This window comes from Vulpes vulpes, chromosome 1, assembly GCF_048418805.1.
Source record: "Vulpes vulpes isolate BD-2025 chromosome 1, VulVul3, whole genome shotgun sequence".
In the NCBI taxonomy this organism is placed as follows: Eukaryota; Metazoa; Chordata; class Mammalia; order Carnivora; family Canidae; genus Vulpes; species Vulpes vulpes.
The window spans coordinates 92,441,472-92,460,092 of NC_132780.1; the positions used below are offsets into that span (position 1 = coordinate 92,441,472).

An 18,621-nucleotide genomic window follows, 5' to 3' on the forward strand; every position below is an offset into this window, starting at 1 on the left:
TGAGTGACATACCTCCTACATGAAGGAGCCACAGAGAGAGAACGAACCCCCAAATCCGTATAAACTCCCGTTCAGTTCTCAGCAGGGCCCTGACGTGTGTGTCGGAGGTAAAACTCAAGTTTCACCCTAGGAGCCCAGGTGCAAAATAGTAGCTAGAAGTCTTAAAAGGCTAAACAGAAATTTCAACAGCTGCCCAGCATTGGAGAGCCAGACTTTGGAGTTTGAACCTGAAGTGAGAGGGTGCTACATGAACAATCAAACTTTCCAACTAAAGCTCCAGAAGGGCCATGGTGTAGAAATAAAAAACTATATCCCAGGACTAACGAAGTGCACTAAAAATGAAGAGCAAATCTGAGACAGAGGCACCCTAATAAAACCTAAAACCATGCCTCCACATGATCAAGATAAACCATCAACAATTTATTTGCCAGTTATAACAAGACTCATGACTCTCTTTTTAAAAAGATTTTATATATTTATTTGACACAGAGGCAGCTCAAGCAGGGGGAGCAGCAGGCAGAGGGAGAGGGAGAAGCAGGCTTATTTCTGAGCAAGGAGCCCAATGCAGGGCTTGACCCCAGGACCTTGGGATCATGACCTGAGCTGAAGGCAGGTGTTTAACCCACTGAGTCACCCAGGCACCCCAAGCCTGAATACTCTTATGAGGAGTATAGCAGAATCCACACTTTACAACATATCATCCAAAAATGTCTAATACACCATTAGAAACTACTAGATTTATAAAGAAATAGTTAAGTGTGACAGTATCAATTGTTAGCAAGGGTGTCTCTCCTAGTGTGGTAGAAATTTTTATGACCACTTAAATATTTCAGTATTATCAAGGAAAGTTGACAGGTAGCCCATCCTAGATCCAGCAGATCTACTCCAACATACATACTCTAGAAAAATTCTTGGAAGCTCTGAAGCTCTATGTAAAATTTGACATGCCAAAAAATTCTTTAAAAAAAAAAAAGTTGAGCAAAAGAAGCAAACAGCAGAAAGATAGATACATGGAGTACAATATCATTTATGGAAACTTTCAAATATATATATACACCTAGTAAAGGTATAGATGCATGAATGCACATTATAAGCTCCCAATTCAGTATGGTGGTTACCAGGGGGAATAAAGGAGTAGAAAGGAGTGATTCACATGGAGCTGTGAGAATATTTAAAACATTTCATTTCTTAAGCTGAGTGGGATTAATGTGGGAGTGTTGCTTATGTTATTTTTCTGTATTTCTTAATATTCCTAAAATGTACTCTAATTAAAAATATATACATTAAAGAGGTTGGCTTTCATGAGGAGTTCCTCAGTGATAGCCATAAAATCTTCCAAATTTTGAAACTGGAATCTTAACTTTGCAAAATCTTCTCATTCTAGCGGTTGAACCAGGGACTGAAATTGAGATAATGGGTTAGAACCAGGGAGAAAAACTTGGGGTCATTTCCTAGATCCTCATGGAAAGCTTTGATTCAGACTTTTAAATTTGTATGATAAATTTTTAGTGTACTCTCTTTAGTAAAGAGAGTTTTACAGTTTCTCTTAACCAATTTTTTTTCTGCTGTTACAAAAGAAGAATGTAACTATACAGCCTTTCTATTACCAGATTTACGCTTTAAGAAAAGTCTTACCTTTAGGAGAATTAGAATCTAATATTTGGAAGCATTGTGCCACTATAAATGCTTTGATATGATAGCAATAACAAATTGCATAGGTAGTCTTTCAAAGCCTAATTTTCTTGGTCAGCGAATGCAAATGGAAAAATCTCCTATGAAGTTAGTGTGCATTGCACAAGAATAAAATAGAGCATTTCCCTGTTTGGAAATGCGTTTAGACTACTGAAAGCTTTCAAGGTCACATAAAGGTCAGTAAAGGAACAGATTTTTCTGGTTGTGTTGTTTTACCTTTCTGTGCTTCCAGATCCAGGCTCCTCTTTTATCCTTCCCATTTGGCTGAGGACTATTATTACTTGTCTCTGAAAAGAGCTTTGTGTCCAGGTCTTCAGGTCAAATTGAAGATATCAGAATTTTTATGATTTCATTTTAAGCTGTCCATTAATGTTCTAGTAAGAACAGGGAAAGCTGTTAGAGATCACAGCCTTTCCATGGGAGAGTCCCTAGGAGTTGATCTGGAGTCACTCACCGACTTCTTCAGTATTAAAAGAATGCCACTTTTACAGTAGATTACCTACCCATAACCTGCCATTACCATCACAGATAGCCATGCATCCATTTGTTGTCTGGGTTGCTAAGAAGTCCCCCGCCCCCGCCTTTTGTAAATAGGTGTTTTTTCACACCATCACACTTGTAAAGCTTCTTGGGTATTTCTTAATGTTTTAATCCAACCCCCACAGCGTTGCAAACACACTCATTCATGTCCGTATGTTGGCATCATCCCTAACCTCCCTTTCTGTTCGTGCTGAGAAGTGAAAAGCACGTTGTCAGGGTGCTGACACAAGAGGGTGTCCCTGAGGTTATGAGACATCCTGGCAGATTTACCAAGGATGATGTATGTCCTGAGTCACGGGTCCCGGAGGGATGTTTCAACTGACATTGAGCCATCATCCTCCCAGAGTCTCCACCTGTCAAATGCTGCTGCTAAGATAAGGAGAGGAATTTTGTGGCAGGTAGTTAGTCCCTCGGGTCTCTTTTCATGGACATATTCCATGGCCTGAATCATTTTTTGTTGACTTGCAGAGACCGTGATGTACTGGCCACGGAAAATTCAAGGATAGGAACTTTAACTCAATAGTTCAAGAGCCCCAAGTAGCTGTCATTCCAATGGCTCATGGAGCTCTTTCTTGCAATTCCCTTTTTTTTTTTTTTTAACACCTTTAATGAGTTCAGTGTTTGGCTCCCTGTCAGGAGGATGCACTCCTCTGAGCATCGTATCTGGTGTGGGTACTGTGGCAAGGCACCATGTTACATCTAGGCAAGCCTATTTTTGGAGAGCTTTTCCTGGGGGTTGGGAATACAAAAATAGGAAATAAGAAAAAAAGTTTATGGTTTAGATTTTTTTAAGTTTGCAGAATTGTGATATGTTGTTAGGATAATTTTTTTTCTTCTGTTAGAACAAATTATGATTGTTAAATCTTCTTTGGGACAGAGGCTCTGAGTGGTTTGAACGAACACACCCTGATGATTTAAGTATTAAAAAAAAAGACTAGTTCTATGACATTTGATGTTTTTCATTGTCACTTCCTTAGTTATTTTTGTCTATTGAAGCTCTTGAGGATAGCTAAAATGCTATTTTTTTCTATACTTAAATTTCTTTAATCTACATTAAGGTAGGGAAAGCGCCTTTTTGATCTTTACATAATTAAACTGAATTTAGCTTTCAGTCATGAAGAGGTTGTAGCTTTTTTATCATAGCTGTTCAATATAAAGTTAAATCTAAGTTAGAGAAAGCAGTAATAGTGTCTGTCACATGCTCTGGTTAGAGAATGTTCGGGGCTGCAATAGGATACAGCACAAGATGAGACAGTGACACTGTGCTTTCGAAGTAGGAAATATTATGACACCAAAGCCTAGACTTATATCAAAAAAGAGACCAGAATTTCTGAAGTCACGGACTTAAGTAGAATGACCCAAGGAAATACCATGGACCATGACTTGGAGAGCCATGGAAAATTCGTTGCAAAGATTATCTCCCTGATTCCTTTCTTAACCTAATCTAACAAAGAAGTAACCATGAAATAGTCATGCTGAATTCACATGCAGACTGGCCTACTTAGAACGTTTTTTTATGTGCAGTATTTGTTCAGTAGGTGGAAATAATTACCAGTCCCTTAAACTTTAGAGTTTACACAAGACTTTTGTATATGCTGTTAACCATTGCATACTTACAAGCAAAGAAAGCCTACGCTGACATTTTTCCTCCCATTTTACAACCAAGGCAATTGAAACTCAAAGAATTTGACTAAATGAATTTAAAGTAAATGAAATTTTTTATATCCTGTCATTAATAAAAACTCAAATCTAATTTTCGGAGTCAGTGTTGTTTTTACTACATCGTAGGCTCTCTTTCCTAGAATTTCCAGGAACAGACATTTCTGGGAATGTCTATACTGTTTTGTTGAAGAGAGCTTTTGGGAGACTGATGTGAAACAAACAATTGAGTCAACACTTGGAAACTGTGATCTTAGGCAAGTTAATCTTTAGAAAATACTTAAAAAATACTTACCTACAAGAATTAGAATGTTCTTAGCATCCTATAAGTAGCAGAATACCTTACTCCAGTAGGCTTTAACAATAAGAAAATGTATTTTCTAAAACATGAAGTCCAGAAATGAGGCTAGGTCTAGAGTAGGTTGAGTCAGCAGCTTAAAAATGTCAGCGGAAGTCTGTTCCCTCATTATTACCCTCAGTGGCTCTGCCCTCAGGCTGGCTTCCTTAGGGTTGCAAAGTGGCCATGGCCATTGCAGGCATCAATCCAATTTAGCTACACCAAGATCTGGAGACGAAAGGAGGCCGTCATTTTCTTAGAAATGAGAAAGCACACTCATAAAAACCTACCACAGACTCTTACATTTCTTTTAGTATATCATCAGCCCAGCACTACACAGATCACTGGGAAGGAGGATAGGACTGTTAAAATTCCAACTGGCTCAGACTTACTGTTTTAGGAGGAATAAATGCTCTGTTGTGAGAATTAAAAGAAGTAACATATGTTAAAATCCTGGAATTTAGTAGGCACCTCGCGTTAAATCTTTAGTGTATAATATGTGAAAGTATTTTGCGTTTCTTTATGTATTGTTACATTTATCCATTTTCAACATGAGCACTTAACTAGATTAAGTATCCCTCTTCCTAAAATATTCCTAAAGGTTTTCTTTCTCTTCTTTCTGCATCTAGCTGAACATTTAACTGACAAGAGTAAAACTGCAGAGTCTGTATACTTTTCACATGGGCCTTATTTGAATTTCACAAGCCACAGCTGTTGTGGGGTGATGTGGGATAGGCAGTACTTGTTTGAAATCATGTTTGGTTTTACACAGGATGGTCTTCTCATTTGTAAGGGGAGATAGAAAGTCATTTTCAGAACTTTGAACATGGCTCTCCTGTTGTAATGCCAAAAAAAGATCCATACCCAGGAAATTGAAAGCATTAAGCCTGTTTTTAGCATTAATATGTTCATTTTTCCATAGTAACTTGTTAAAGGACAGACAGCTTTGCCTTATCAACTAATTTTCTTTGACGTCAGTGACAGTGCTATTCAAACAGTAATATGTGCCTAATAACTACTTAGTTTTTACATTATTAATGGGATTGGCTTTACTTTGGGAGAGTTACGTAACAAGCCAATCAACATACAAATAGAGACTATTGCCTATTTTCCATTTGCCAGATTAGCCCTTTTTTCTTTTTCTTGGCTTCAAGATGTCTTTCTCTGTATTATCTCCTTTTCCACTACCCTTTATGCCCCCCAGAGTTTTATCTCACCATCATTCCACTGATACCAGTTTTGGTCAGTCTTTTATTGTGTCTGTTAGGTGAGTTTCCAAATTTTAGATTTTTTTTTTTTTTTTAAGAACTCAAATCCTGAACGGTTTGTAGTAACTCAGCATTGACCCCTTGCTCATTGATGTCCTGATATAGCTGGCACCTAGGTGACTAGCAGTTCCAGGATGACCTGGAGACCCGGGTAGAACATACAATGTTCCTACAGTTGCTTGGTAAACAAGCACCCTGGTGAATTGGTCTCATGCCCTGACCTTGCTTTAATGTCACACCCGGAAAACGATAGATTGGATGAATATGGCCTGACCAAGTCAAAATCCAGGAATGGTTATATTCAGGATATCATTGTAGAGGTTCATAATTGCAGCTAACAAGTACTGAGCACCTAAGGGACACAACTAAGGCTTGCTTTATGTAGCTCAGTTGTCAGAAGGTTGAGTGAGAAAACTAGATATTTGCCAAACATTATGCTGAAAAGGGAGGAGAATGTGGAAGGACAGGGGTTATTTCACTCCGTGAATTAAAGGGGATCATTTGCAAGCCTGGCTGAACATCGCAGTCATTTGTAGAGTCTTCCAGCTGTGTAGATGGAGTTCTTTGCCTCTGGAGATTCTGCTTAATGAATCCATGTTATTGAATAGATTAACCACAATCAATAATATGCTTATTCTCTTTTTAGTAAAGGTTTAGGCTTTCTCCATATTTTCCTGTCACTCCCTTCCTCCTAAATCTTTACTGTTCCTCACATCCTTAAAAATTAAGTGTAAACCACTGACACCACTTTTACCTGTCTTCAGAGCTTTCCCAAATGTATCCCCTCCCACCCTCCCAGCCTTCTTAGAATATGGGTTTTACATTTTTTAAAAATGTTATTTATTTGAGAGAGTGAGCAAGCTAGTGAACGAACACAAGCAGGGAAGAACAGAGGGAGAGGGAGAAGCAGGTTCCCCACTAAGCAGAGAGCCCGACACAGGGCTTGATCCTGGGACTCCAGGATTGTGACCTGAGCCAAAGGCAGATGCTTAACTGACTTAGCCACCCAGGCACCCTGGGGCTTACAGTTTCATTTGAGAGAATTGGCAGTTATTGAAAGGGTAAGTTTAGATTGGTCAAACATATGAAAACTATTCAGTCTCAGGAGCAATCAGAAAAGTACCGTGTTAAAATCCTAAGCTATGCTTTCTTGTTATCATTTGGCAAAGATAAAAAGAGATAATACTTTATTTTGGCATGAATAAAGAGAAACAGGTATTGATATATTCTTGGAAAGAATGATGTTTGTCACAAAATATATTTGATTAATATATTTTATGAAGGAGAGAGAAGATCTCTTTCCTACACTGCTCTTAAGAAAGTGAGTTGGGAGACCTTTCGGGAAAGCAGTTTGGCATCATACATTAAGAGCCTTCAAATAATTCATGTTCTTTAATCCAGTTATGTCCTTTGGAAAATATCCTAAAGCAACAGCTGATGTGGAAATAAAGATGCGTTTGCAACAATGTTTACTACACTGAATTTTATGGTAACAAAAAGTTTCAAGAAACCTAAATGTCCAACATTTGGGGAAAATGTTAAGCAAAGGATAACCTCCCCATATGATGGAATATCATTCATTCAAAATTGTGGGGTTGGGGTTTGGTGGTAAAAATATAGGTAACATAAAACTCACCATTTTAACTGTTTTAAGTGTGTAGTTCAGTGGCATTAAGTACCATCACATTACTGTGCAGCCATCACCACTATCCATCCACAGCACTTCTCATCTTAGAAAATTCAAACTCTATACTCATTAGACAACTTCCCATTTTCCCCTCTTCCCAGCCATTGGTGACCACCATTCTACTTTATTTCTCGATGAATTTGACTACACTACTATATTTGACTCTACTACTATATTTCATATAGGTGGGGTCATATGGTATTTTATCTTTTTTGCAACTGGCTTATTTTACTTACCATAATATTGTCCATCCATGTTGTAACATGTCAAAATTTACTTTTTAAATCTAAATAATACTCTATTTTAGGTATACACTGTATTAAATTTATCTGTTCATCCGTTAATGGACATCTGTGCTGTTTTCGGCCACTTTTGGGCCACTGTGAATAATGCTGCTGTGAACATTGGGGTACAAATATCTGTTTAGTTTCCTGCTTTTGGTTCATTTGGGTGTAAACCCAGAAGGAAATGGTAGTTTTAAAAAAATATTTGATAGTAAGATGCATCATGATATCCAAACAAAATTTAAAAGCAGATTATAAAAATAACATGAATCTCTCTCTCTCTCTTTTTTTTATTTTTTTATTTTTGGAAAAAAGTATGTGAAGAGGAAAAGGGCTGGAAGGAAATAGTAAGGATATGGGGTTATTCTATTTTCTTCCTGACTTTTATGTTATAAAATGGATCAGAAACTGATAAGCAGTTTGAAATGAAGAGAGGGTTTTCCCCCATCTCCAGACCAAATTAATGGAGTGATTCGGCACTAGTTTTCTTCTTATGCTGTCCTGCTTTGTGAGTTATTTTATGAGTGATTAATTTAAGAAATATCCCTAGAGATGCAAAGCACCATGAAATTCTAATTTAATTACTTTTATGTCTCACAGAAAGAATCACAGCTGTTCTATCACAAAGGAGGAAAAATGACAGCTAAATAGAGAGAACTTGACTTGAGCTCAGTTTCTTCTTTGATAGAAAGTAGATGCTCTAGCTAGAAATAATCAACTCAAGAATATTTCCTTTATTCTTGACTTTGTTGAACATCTCAGTGCAGATGCAAGAAATGAACTGTCTTTGTTACAAGACTTCATCACTCACTTCATAATCAAGTACTTGCCTCTTTTAGAGGTAGCTTGCAATCAGGTGACAAATACAGTTGCTAATAATAAGGCAGCTTTGAACAAAAATCTGTTGCTTTGTTCGACTAAGAAATTTGCATCTTTTCAATGTAATAATGAATTGAAAAATGCAGATTATTTACTTTTTCCAGTAAATATTTAGTACTAAAATAGAAAAAAAAATCAACAATAGTGGACATAACTTCATACAGTTGCTCAAATGTAGTCACTAGAATCCTCTTAAGATGTGAATATGTGGTTTCATCCTTAGGATTTCTTTATTTCGTGAAATTGTCTTTAATTTAGCTTACTCACCTCTAGCCATTTTATTTCTCTATCTTTATAGAGAGTTTTATACTATTAATCCATTGTTGATAGATTCTTTATGTAAGAACTAATGTCCACGTTCATTTATCCTCTTGCTAGTTAAATGGTGAAGTTTCAACAACATAAAACTTCTTCTTTGGTGCACTTTTATGGGCACATTCAGCAGTGTTGCCATATAAGTTCTTCAAAAATACTAGTCTCAGGGCACCTAGGTGACTCAGTGGTTGGTTAAGCGTCTGCCTTTGGCTCAGGTTGTGATCCGGGGTCCTGGGATCGAGTTCTGCATCAGGTTCCCTGAGGGGAGTTTGCTTCTCCCTCTGCCTGTGTATCTGCCTTTCTCTCTGTGTCTCTAATGAATAAATAAATCTTTAAAAAATACATTAGCCTCCAATAAAACTAATCAAATATATTTTGTGACAAACGTTATTCTTTCCAAGAACATATCAATACCTGTTTCTTTTATATGTAGAATATAAATTTTATCATTAATATAAAAGGATAATTTTTCCTGTTTCACCCAACTCCCTTTTACTAAAAAGCAAAAACAAAACAAAAAAACAGAAAGTAATGAAAAAGAACTAAAAAATTTTTTGAACATACACCAAAGAGTAGGCAGGGTGATACAGAGAAGAAGAGCTTTGGAATTGAGCAGAATTGGGTCAAGTTCCTACTCTACCACTTTTAATGTGCATAACTTAATATGTTCAGGCTTTAGTATCTTGATCAGTAACCTTGAGGGAATCCTCTCTACCTTAAAAAATTGTCAGAATTAGAAATACTATGCTTGAAACGTCTAGTACAATGCCTTGTACCTAGTAGGTGCTCAGTAAAGAGAGGCAGCTATATTTGTTGTCTTTTTGGTATAGTTACTATTTGGCATTAATCACAGCTTTCTTGGGTACAGAATATCATCTGTGTTATGTTGTTTTATTGTTAGAAATATACTGTCCCTGTTCATAGGAAGGTGATCTGTCTAACCCACACCAGGTTTGCATTCATGTCTTGCTTGATACTCATTATCAGCAGAAGCTTTAAAAGCTGTGTTTGTGGTTGTGCCATGTGTATTTTTCCTTGATCGTTTTCTGGAGAAAAATACTCCTTTAGACTGAGTCTCAGAAGGAAAACAGTGTGAGCAAAGCTGAGCCAACCAACATAGAAATATGGCATGAACAGGCATTGCTGGCTACTGGGATTTGCAGTTGTTTGATATGGTGACACAATTACCCTAAAATGACTGATGCGTCACCTTCAGCTAAAATGGATACTTTCATTCTTTTAACATCTGTATGTTAACATCTATATTTTAACATCTGTATTTTAACAATAATATATCAAGTTTGAGTCTTTAAAAAACAATGAAATGATAAAAATATGTTTGGAAAATTATCATCAAGGAACTAGAGAATACAAGTATGCCACTAATAAGGATCAACATGCTTGGCATAACTGACCTCCAAGCCAATGGGCTTTTAGTTAGCATGAAAAAAGAATCATATGCTACATCTTCAGAAGAAACTGCTCTCTCTAGCAATAAATGAAAGGAATTTCTCATATAAGATGCTCAGGGGACAACAGTGAATGCTATATAATGTCCTTGATGTTTTTCTTAAGTAGTGAATTTCAACAACTTTAAAATGTAATATGATGAAGGTGATATGCAATGCATTAATTTAATGTAGTCTAAGGATGTAGCTTTCTGGTCATATGGTTTTTATCAAAGTCAGGGTTTAGACTACTGAAGAAAGTGAATAGATTATTTGAGTCTGCGATGAACTACTGTATTTATTTACCACTTGTCTCAGCCTGGTTCTTGGTAAGAAGTCAATGCAGACTTTCTTCATTCAGCAAGTATTTCATATTCACCTGCATTGTGTCAGGCATCCTGATGATTCAGGCATCAGAGATTCCATGGCCAACAAGTCTGACAAGGTCCTTGCTTTCATGGAGTTTACACTCTATTGGGGCAGATAGATGATAGAAAAAAAGTAATTTCAGATTGTTGTAAATTTTGTATAGATATAGATTTTCCATTTTTTATTAAATCATGTTACTATGTGGTTTTCAATAAAATATTCCATTTTACCTAAGTTGCCATATTTATTGGCATGAAGTTCTGAATATCTTTTTACTTTCTATTTTTTTTAAAAGGTTTTATTTTTAAGTAATCTCTACACCCAATGTGAGGCTTGAACTCAAAACCCAGAGATCACGAGTAACATGCTCTCCCACTAAGCCAGCTGGGCACCCCTCCTTTTACTTTCTTTTCAATGTTAATGGGAACTATACTAATATCCTCTTCTTTGTTTCCTGAGTGTAGCATAACAGTAATTTATATTCTTTCTCTTTCTCTCTGTCTCTCTTTCTCTCTCCCTCTTGCTAACTGATGAACAATTTGCCTTGGAGTTTATCATTTTATTAATTTTCTCATAGAATCAACTTTTGGCACTGCTGATTTTCTTTATTGCACTTTTTATTTCATTAATTTTTCCTCTTTATTATGTCTTTTCCTTCTACTTTGGGGATAATATGCTGTTATTTTTCTAGATGGAAGCTTATTGGCATTGATTTTTCAACCTTGCTCATTTTCCAACATATGCATTTAGAGGTATAAATTATTCTGCATCCCAGAAATTTTGATATATTGAACTTTCAGTATAGTTCAGCTCAAATATCTTTTCATTTTCAGCATGACTTCTCTTTGACCCATGGGGTTATTCAGAAGAAGGTTGCCCAATTGTCAAACATATCTTTCTTTATTGTTCTCTAGTTTAATTCTACTGTGGCAAGAGAACACACTGCATTATTTTAGTTCTTTGAAATTTGTTGAGAAGTGCCTCAGGGCCTAGGATATAGTGCACCACTATTGCGTGTAGTGTTCCATGAAACAGATTTAACTTGGTTAATCTTGTTACTCAAATCTTCCATATCCTCATTGGTGTTTTTTGTCTACTTGCTGGATTATCGCTGAGAGGAGTGTTTTAAAATCTCCAGCTATGGGGGCACCTCGGTGGCTCAGTTGGTAAGCATCTGCTCTTGGCTCAGCTCATGATCCCAGGGTCCTGGGATCAAGTCACACATAGGACTGCCTGCTCAGTGGGGAAGTTTGCTTCTCCCTCTATCTCTATGTGCTCTCTCTCAAATAAATACATAAATAAATCTTTATAAAATAAAATAAAATCTCCAGCTATGAATTTACATTTGTCTAATTTTTAGTTCTGTCCATTTTTGTTTTATATATTTTAAAGCCATGTTAATAGATATATTTAGGATTATAAATTTTTCATTGAATTTATTACCCTTTTATCATTATGAAATGCTCCTCCTCTCCCTTGTAAAAACTTCTGCCTTAAAGTCAGTTTTGTCTAATATTAGTCACAGCAGACTTCTTTGGGTTAATATTTGAGTGATATATCTTTTTGCATCATTTTACTTTCAACTTAACTGTATTCTGTTACTTAAAGTGTGTCTCTTAAATATATATAATTGAGAATCTATCTTTCTTTCCTTCTTTCTTCCTTTTTTCATTCATTCTTTCTTATTTATTTATTTATTTTTACATGAAGACAACAAAACGAAGTTTATTTTATTGTGATTAAAGACAAAGATGCATAAACACTAAATTGTTTTTCTTTCTTTTTTTCTTTCTTTTCTTTTCTTTTCTTTGCTATTGTTGTTATTAACTTGACAAATCTCTTATTTGTAGTATTTGGGTCATTTTTATTTATTGTGATAACTGATATTTGCAAGTATGTTTACCATCTTGCTATTTATTTTCTATTAGTTACATTGTTCTTTTAGTATTCCATTTCCCCTCTTATTTTCTGTTAATTTAGTATTATATTTTATCCCCTATTAGCTCTTTACTTATACTTTTTATATTATTAGCTTAGTAGTTCCAGAGATGGCCATCTATATTCTTGGCTTTTACAGTCTACCTTAAATTTGTACTTTACCACTCCTGAACAAGGAAAGAAACTTAGGGGAGTTTAAATATTCAACAGTTTTTAAAATATTAATATCTTTTATATACTACCACCTATTTACCCTTTCTGATGTTCTTTCTTTCTGCAGTTCAGTGCTTCAACTGGAATTACTTTCCTTTAGTCTAAAGAAGTACTTTTAGTATTTTTTGTAGTGTGGATCTGCTGGCAGTTAATCCTTCCAGGTTTTGCTTGTTTGTAAACAACTTTCTTATACTTCTTTTTTGCTTTCATCACTCTAAAAATGTTATTGCATTATCTTTTGGCTTCCATAATTTGTATTGCTAAGTTGGCTATCAATTTTATTGCTCCTTTTTATAAGTAATGTGTGTCTTTTTCACTCTGGCTGATTTTAAGATTTTTCTGTGTCTTTAGTTTCACCATTTAGACTGTGATTATTTTATTTTATCCTACTTGAAGTTTGCTTTAATCTTTAATCTTTAACTTTAACTTAATCTTTAATCTTTAATCTTTAACTCTTTAATCTGTGGGTTAATATTTTCAACACTTTGGGAGTAATGTTTTTGGCCATTATGTCTTCAGATATTTCTTGTGTTCTGTATTCTTTTTCTCTTCTTTCTGGAGTTATAATAATACGTATGCTAGACAATTTAACTATGTCTCATATGTCTCATGCTTTGTTGTATTTCCCCCCACTTTTTTCTCTCTCTGCTTCCAGTTAGATACTTTATATTGACCTGTTCTTCATTTCACCAAATCTGTCTTTTGCTCTGTCTAGTCTATTAAACTCATAAAAAGAATTCTTATTTTCAGATATTGTATGCTTTAGTTCTAGATTATCTGATTCTTTTTCTTTAAGAGTCCAACACTCCATTGAAATTGTTTATCTTTTTATCCCTTTGTCCATCTTTTTCTTGATTTTTTTGTAATAATTAGTTTAAACTTTTTGTTTATAAACTTCAGTATCTGAATTATCTCTGAGTCAGCTGCTCTTGTCTGTTTTTGCTCTTTTGTTTATTGGTCACATTTTTCTGGCTTTCTGCATGTCTCATAGTTATTGTAGACCATACATTTTGTATTTAAGAATTATTAAGACTGAAGATGATTTTATTTTCTCTGACAGAAAGTTCTCACTTTACTTTGTTAGCAAGATAGGATAAGAATCTGATTACCTCAAAAAATGCAATTGAGTTGGGGCACCTTGGTGGTGCAGTTGGTTAAGCATCTGACTCTTGGTTTTGGTTCAGATTGTGATCTCAGGCTTGTTAGATTCAGCCCACATGGGGCTCCATGATCAGCATGGAGTCTGCTTAAGGTCCTTTCTCCCTCACCCTATGCCCCTCTCCCCACAACATGCTTGTGCTCTCTCTCTCTCTCTCTCTCTCTCTCTCTCAGATAAATAAATATAAGAAAATGCAATTGACTTGAATTGGTCTGGGTTTCAGTTTTAGTTGGCCCAGTCTATCTTGATTTTGTCTCAGCTTTTGATTGGGAGCCACACAGGTCTCTATCTCCTTATCCCTAAGTACTGTGGGAGATTTCATATCTACCCTTTGAAGTTTTGAGTTTAACTCTTTGTTCTTTCATATCATACAGCTCTAAAATTTGGTAATTTTTTTTTTTAAGGAGGAGACTCCTGTTTGTTGCAGGCTTCTTTCGCTAGTGGAACTTTACATTTAAGTACTGTCAGACTTGAGGAGATTTTACTCTGCCATCCCATCTCCTAGCCCTTTATGTAACCCAACATTCAACTAATGTCCTGTGGAAAAAACTGACTACATGCTTGAGGCTCCTTCAGGTTTCATTCCATCCTGATAACCCATACAACTATCAGGAAATCCACTAGTTTCTCTTTTCCCTGGTAGAGTTTCAGATAGGAAGTTTCTCTCCTATGCCAAGCCCAAGCCTCATCTTATGGTCAGGATGAACAAATACCCCTATAGAAGACAAAGCAATTCAGCTCATCTTGGAAGGGCAGTTCCCTTTCTGATGTTTTATTTCAAAGATGTTTTTAGTTGTTGCTTCCATAGATCTCCTGGTCTATAAAAATATGTTTTTGATTATGTATCCATTTTTCCCTATAGTTGTTATAGCAGAAGTGATGGCTTCTAAATAGACTACTACATCTGTTTTGAAGCTGAAGTTTCCCCCCAGGCATTAAATATTTTTCTATAATTTAAATGGTTATATAACTTTCAAAACATTTGGAATACATTTTATTCCATAACTTTATAATATTGTGGGAAATTTAGAGTACTTTTTCATCTTATAATAAATATTCCTGTACCTGGATTTTTGATTACCTATTTGATGCTTTTCCATAGTATAAATTCATAGCTGTGTAATTGTGTCAACAGATATGCATAATTTTAAAAAATTTTATAATTTTGATATATACTGGCAAATTTCAGCCAAGAAATGCAGTACTAATTTACTTTGACAGTGTGTGAGATTCTTAATTCCTGTGGGTGGTATATTAATAATATATGACAGGATTTTATTTCTCTCATAACACACCTACACATTATCTTAATCTCCAGGAGAATCCAGAAAATGTTAAGACTTTCTCCTCAATACTGAAGTCATTGTCACGGAGTGCTATGAATCCTAAAAAACATATAAATTATTAATTTTATTGGTATTTATATTTTGGCTAAAAACATAAAAATATGTGTTGTTTATGGTAACATAAAAACAGATGTAAGCCAGACTTTTCATTTTGGTTGGTTTTCGCACTTAGGAAGCCCTTAATCAATTTTTATTGATTGATTTGAATATGTCTTGCTTTTGTATTTTTCCTTTAATATCTTTAAGAGAAATTCCATGTTCTTTGGTTTCAGAGGAAATGAAAGAATTTATTTGTTGGAAATATTGCATATCTTGATATGAATTGGTAGAAAAGAAAGTAAACAACTTCTTTCTTCTTCTGTATTCTTTTTATTGGGATCTTCCACTTGTCTCTGAACAAACACAAAAACCTTTGAGACTTACATGAGTCTAAGATGTAAAAATCATGTCATTCCTTTATATGACTAGTTTTAAATATCAGCAGTCTGGGTGCATGTTTTTTCCATTTTAGAATTGGAAAACATCTATACTTCTGGAGAAGTAAAAATGCTTTTTGATCACCAACAGTGATGCATTTGGAAATTTTCTATTCTTCCTCAACTTTCATAACTATTTGGTCCAACTAGTTAAGATTAATACTTACTTGATTTTTGTTTCCATTTAGAGATACTTGTTCTATTTTAAAAGTAAGACCCGAATGGCTTAGTGGGTTAAGTGTCCAACTCTTGGTTTTGGCTCAGGTCATGATCTCATGGGTAGCGGGATCAAGCCCCGAGTCAGGTTCTGTGCTCAGCACAGAGTCTGCTTGAGATTCTCTCCATCTACTCCTCCCCTACTCACATGTGCACAAGTTCCCTCTCTCAAATAAATAAATCTTTTTAAAAAATTCTGTGACTGTCATGCATTAAAAATGACTGTTGTGCTTTAAAAAAACAGTAAGACACTTAAAAAGGTACATAATCCTCAATATCCAGGAAAAGGTACTTTTTCTTTCCTTTTGAAATTTAACTTATCATTTTAAGTTATGGAAAATTTCAAGCATGTATAAAAGACAAGAGTATACTGTAATGCATACTACTATGCCTGCCACCACTTTTGCTATTCCTGTCTTTTATTTTAACAGTTGATTTAAGTGGGAATGCCTTTATCTTTAAATTATAATGGATTTTTTCTGTATAACCTTTTTTTATTATTATTATCGAGTGGTCATTCATTCGGTATGTAGTCCTTAAATTTTCCTTGATTATATTTTTTTAAAATAAAGATTGTATTTTTCGTGTTTGTCTCAAGCAGTTTCTAATGGTCATCAGGGTGTTTATTTTAATTTTCTTTTTCTTTGTGTTCCCAAATGTAATAATATTGAATATTGTTGCCTGTTAAAGGATGGATTTGAGGAAATCCTTGGACAGAATCTAAGAAGTGTTACCTTGAAAGTATAGTGTATGTGCAAACACTGAAGTCTTTTCAAATGTTGAAGTATTTTTCAGAGGTTGATATTTAGTTTCATGCATATTCAGAAAAGGGTTCTTACTCTCTTTGAGCCAAAATTAGTATGCACAGGCACAATCTCTGTTTTTCTTAATTTCTTCGTGCAGTTGACATTCTTTATTTTGTTTCTGCATCATTCTTATGATACTGATTGTTCCACTGTGTTACCTAGATGGTCCCCTCATAGCTTTCTGTATTTTTAAGGCTTTTTAAAAACCACTTTTAAAAATAGGTACAGGTTCTTATTTTTTAATTACCACTGCTTACACATGTGTACACACGCACACACAACTCACATTTCTGGTAGATTGTTGAAAAGAGGATTTTTTAAAAGACAGTAGCTACTATGATAAAGGTAAACTAAGCAAGGGAATGCAGTGGAGCCCAGGGCAAGGAAAGACAGTTATTTAAGCATTAAATTTTAACAGCACACTACATTCTGGGGTGAAGGCCAGTGGAATATTTTTGCTTGCTCAGGCATTGGAGTTATGCAAACAGAAGCTATTGCATGCCCAGAGTTTCATGACTGAGGAAGTAAACTTGTACATTTGTTTTCTTTAATAGGTTCAAAAAGGCATTTGAATCTGAGCCATCACTACAGTCAGGAATTAATTATGCAGTCCTTCTCCTGGCAGCTGGGCACCAGTTTGAATCTTCCTTTGAGCTCCGGAAAGTTGGTAATTGAAGCTTGATATTTTACACGGAAATCAAGAAACTGACCCAACTTGGTACAGAGAAAAAAAAATTGTTGATAGATAGACCCTTTGCTTTTTACTACTGTTTCTAAAGGATTGCTATTACTATATTTCCCTGTTTAGTGTTTCATACTACTATGCAGAATCCTGAAATTGGGATGTAATTTGGTTTTTAGTTGATTTTGCCTGTTTCTAAAAAACCCTCTGGTTAATATTTATTGTTCCAGCACAAACTAATATTGAAAATATGGGCTCTGCGTTCAGCCCCAACTCCCAAATAAGGCAGTGTTTGGAAATTCAAGAAGATTTCCTTTTTTTTTTTTTTAAGATTTTATTTATTTATTCATGAGAGACACAGAGAGAGGCAGAGACACAGGCAGAGGGAGAAGCCAGGCTCCATGTGGGGAGCTGGATGCAGGACTTGATCCTGGACCCCAGGGATCATGCCCTGAGATGAAGGCAAATGCACAGCCCCTAAGGCACCCAGGCATCCCAACATTTCCTATTTAAGATTTAGAGGAAGAGGGAAGCAGGAGAAGGAGAAGAAAAGACCTCTGATATTTTCTATTTCTGATTCTCTTATACACTTTCAAGCACTGTGGTTTTGGTAGTATTGGAGGTGGAGCCTGCCAAAGCCAGGATAAGCAGATGACAGTCTTGGCAGTGATTAGTCTCCTCAGAGACCATCTCTGAATTGTAGCCATTGATAGAATGTGCTTTTGTCCCTTTTATCTGTGGACATTGTTTCATCTGCTCACCTTTCTTTGGAATTTGAAGATTTCCCACATCTTAGTGAATAAATTTTGTGTGATCTTTTTTTTTTTTTTGCTTCTGGCTTTAATAACACTTTTCAAAGTTTTACATATTGGAATACTGTCTATGGTAGTGAGATGTTGCTCTTAGTTTCTAACCATTCTCTTTCCGGGAATCTTTCCAACCCTTATAGGAGTCATTACTATAGACCTGAAATACTATGCCATATTTTTCTTAGAGGAAAAAAACCCATCCTAGCGAATCTATGAATTGTAGTAGAATCTTTTTCTTTAATATTTTAATCTTTTTAAAAGATTTTATTTATTTGAAAGAAGGAGAGAGGGAGAGCACAAAGGGAGAGGGAAAAGCAGACTCCCTGCTCAGCAGAGAGCCCAATGTGGGACTCGATCCCAGGACCCTGGGATCCTGGCCTGAGATGAAGGCAGAGGCTTAACTGATTGAGCCACCCAGGTACCCCTCCTTTAAGATTTTTAACTGGAGACTGTTTCTGTTTAATTTTCTTTCAAGAAAAATGAGTCCTGAACTTTTTT

At 35.5% G+C, this 18,621-nt stretch overlaps 1 protein-coding gene across 3 annotated transcripts in view; it reads left to right on the forward strand.

Annotated features, from left to right (window-relative positions):
- The window catches only part of MAP3K5 (mitogen-activated protein kinase kinase kinase 5), a 196,082-nt gene that overhangs the window by 85,804 nt on the left and 91,657 nt on the right, over positions 1–18,621 (forward strand). For all 3 annotated transcript variants that reach the window (XM_072720083.1, XM_072720089.1, XM_072720092.1), the window contains one exon: positions 17,187–17,299. In XM_072720083.1, the coding sequence (XP_072576184.1) occupies positions 17,187–17,299 (113 nt within the window). The remainder of the gene's footprint in view (positions 1–17,186; positions 17,300–18,621) is intronic.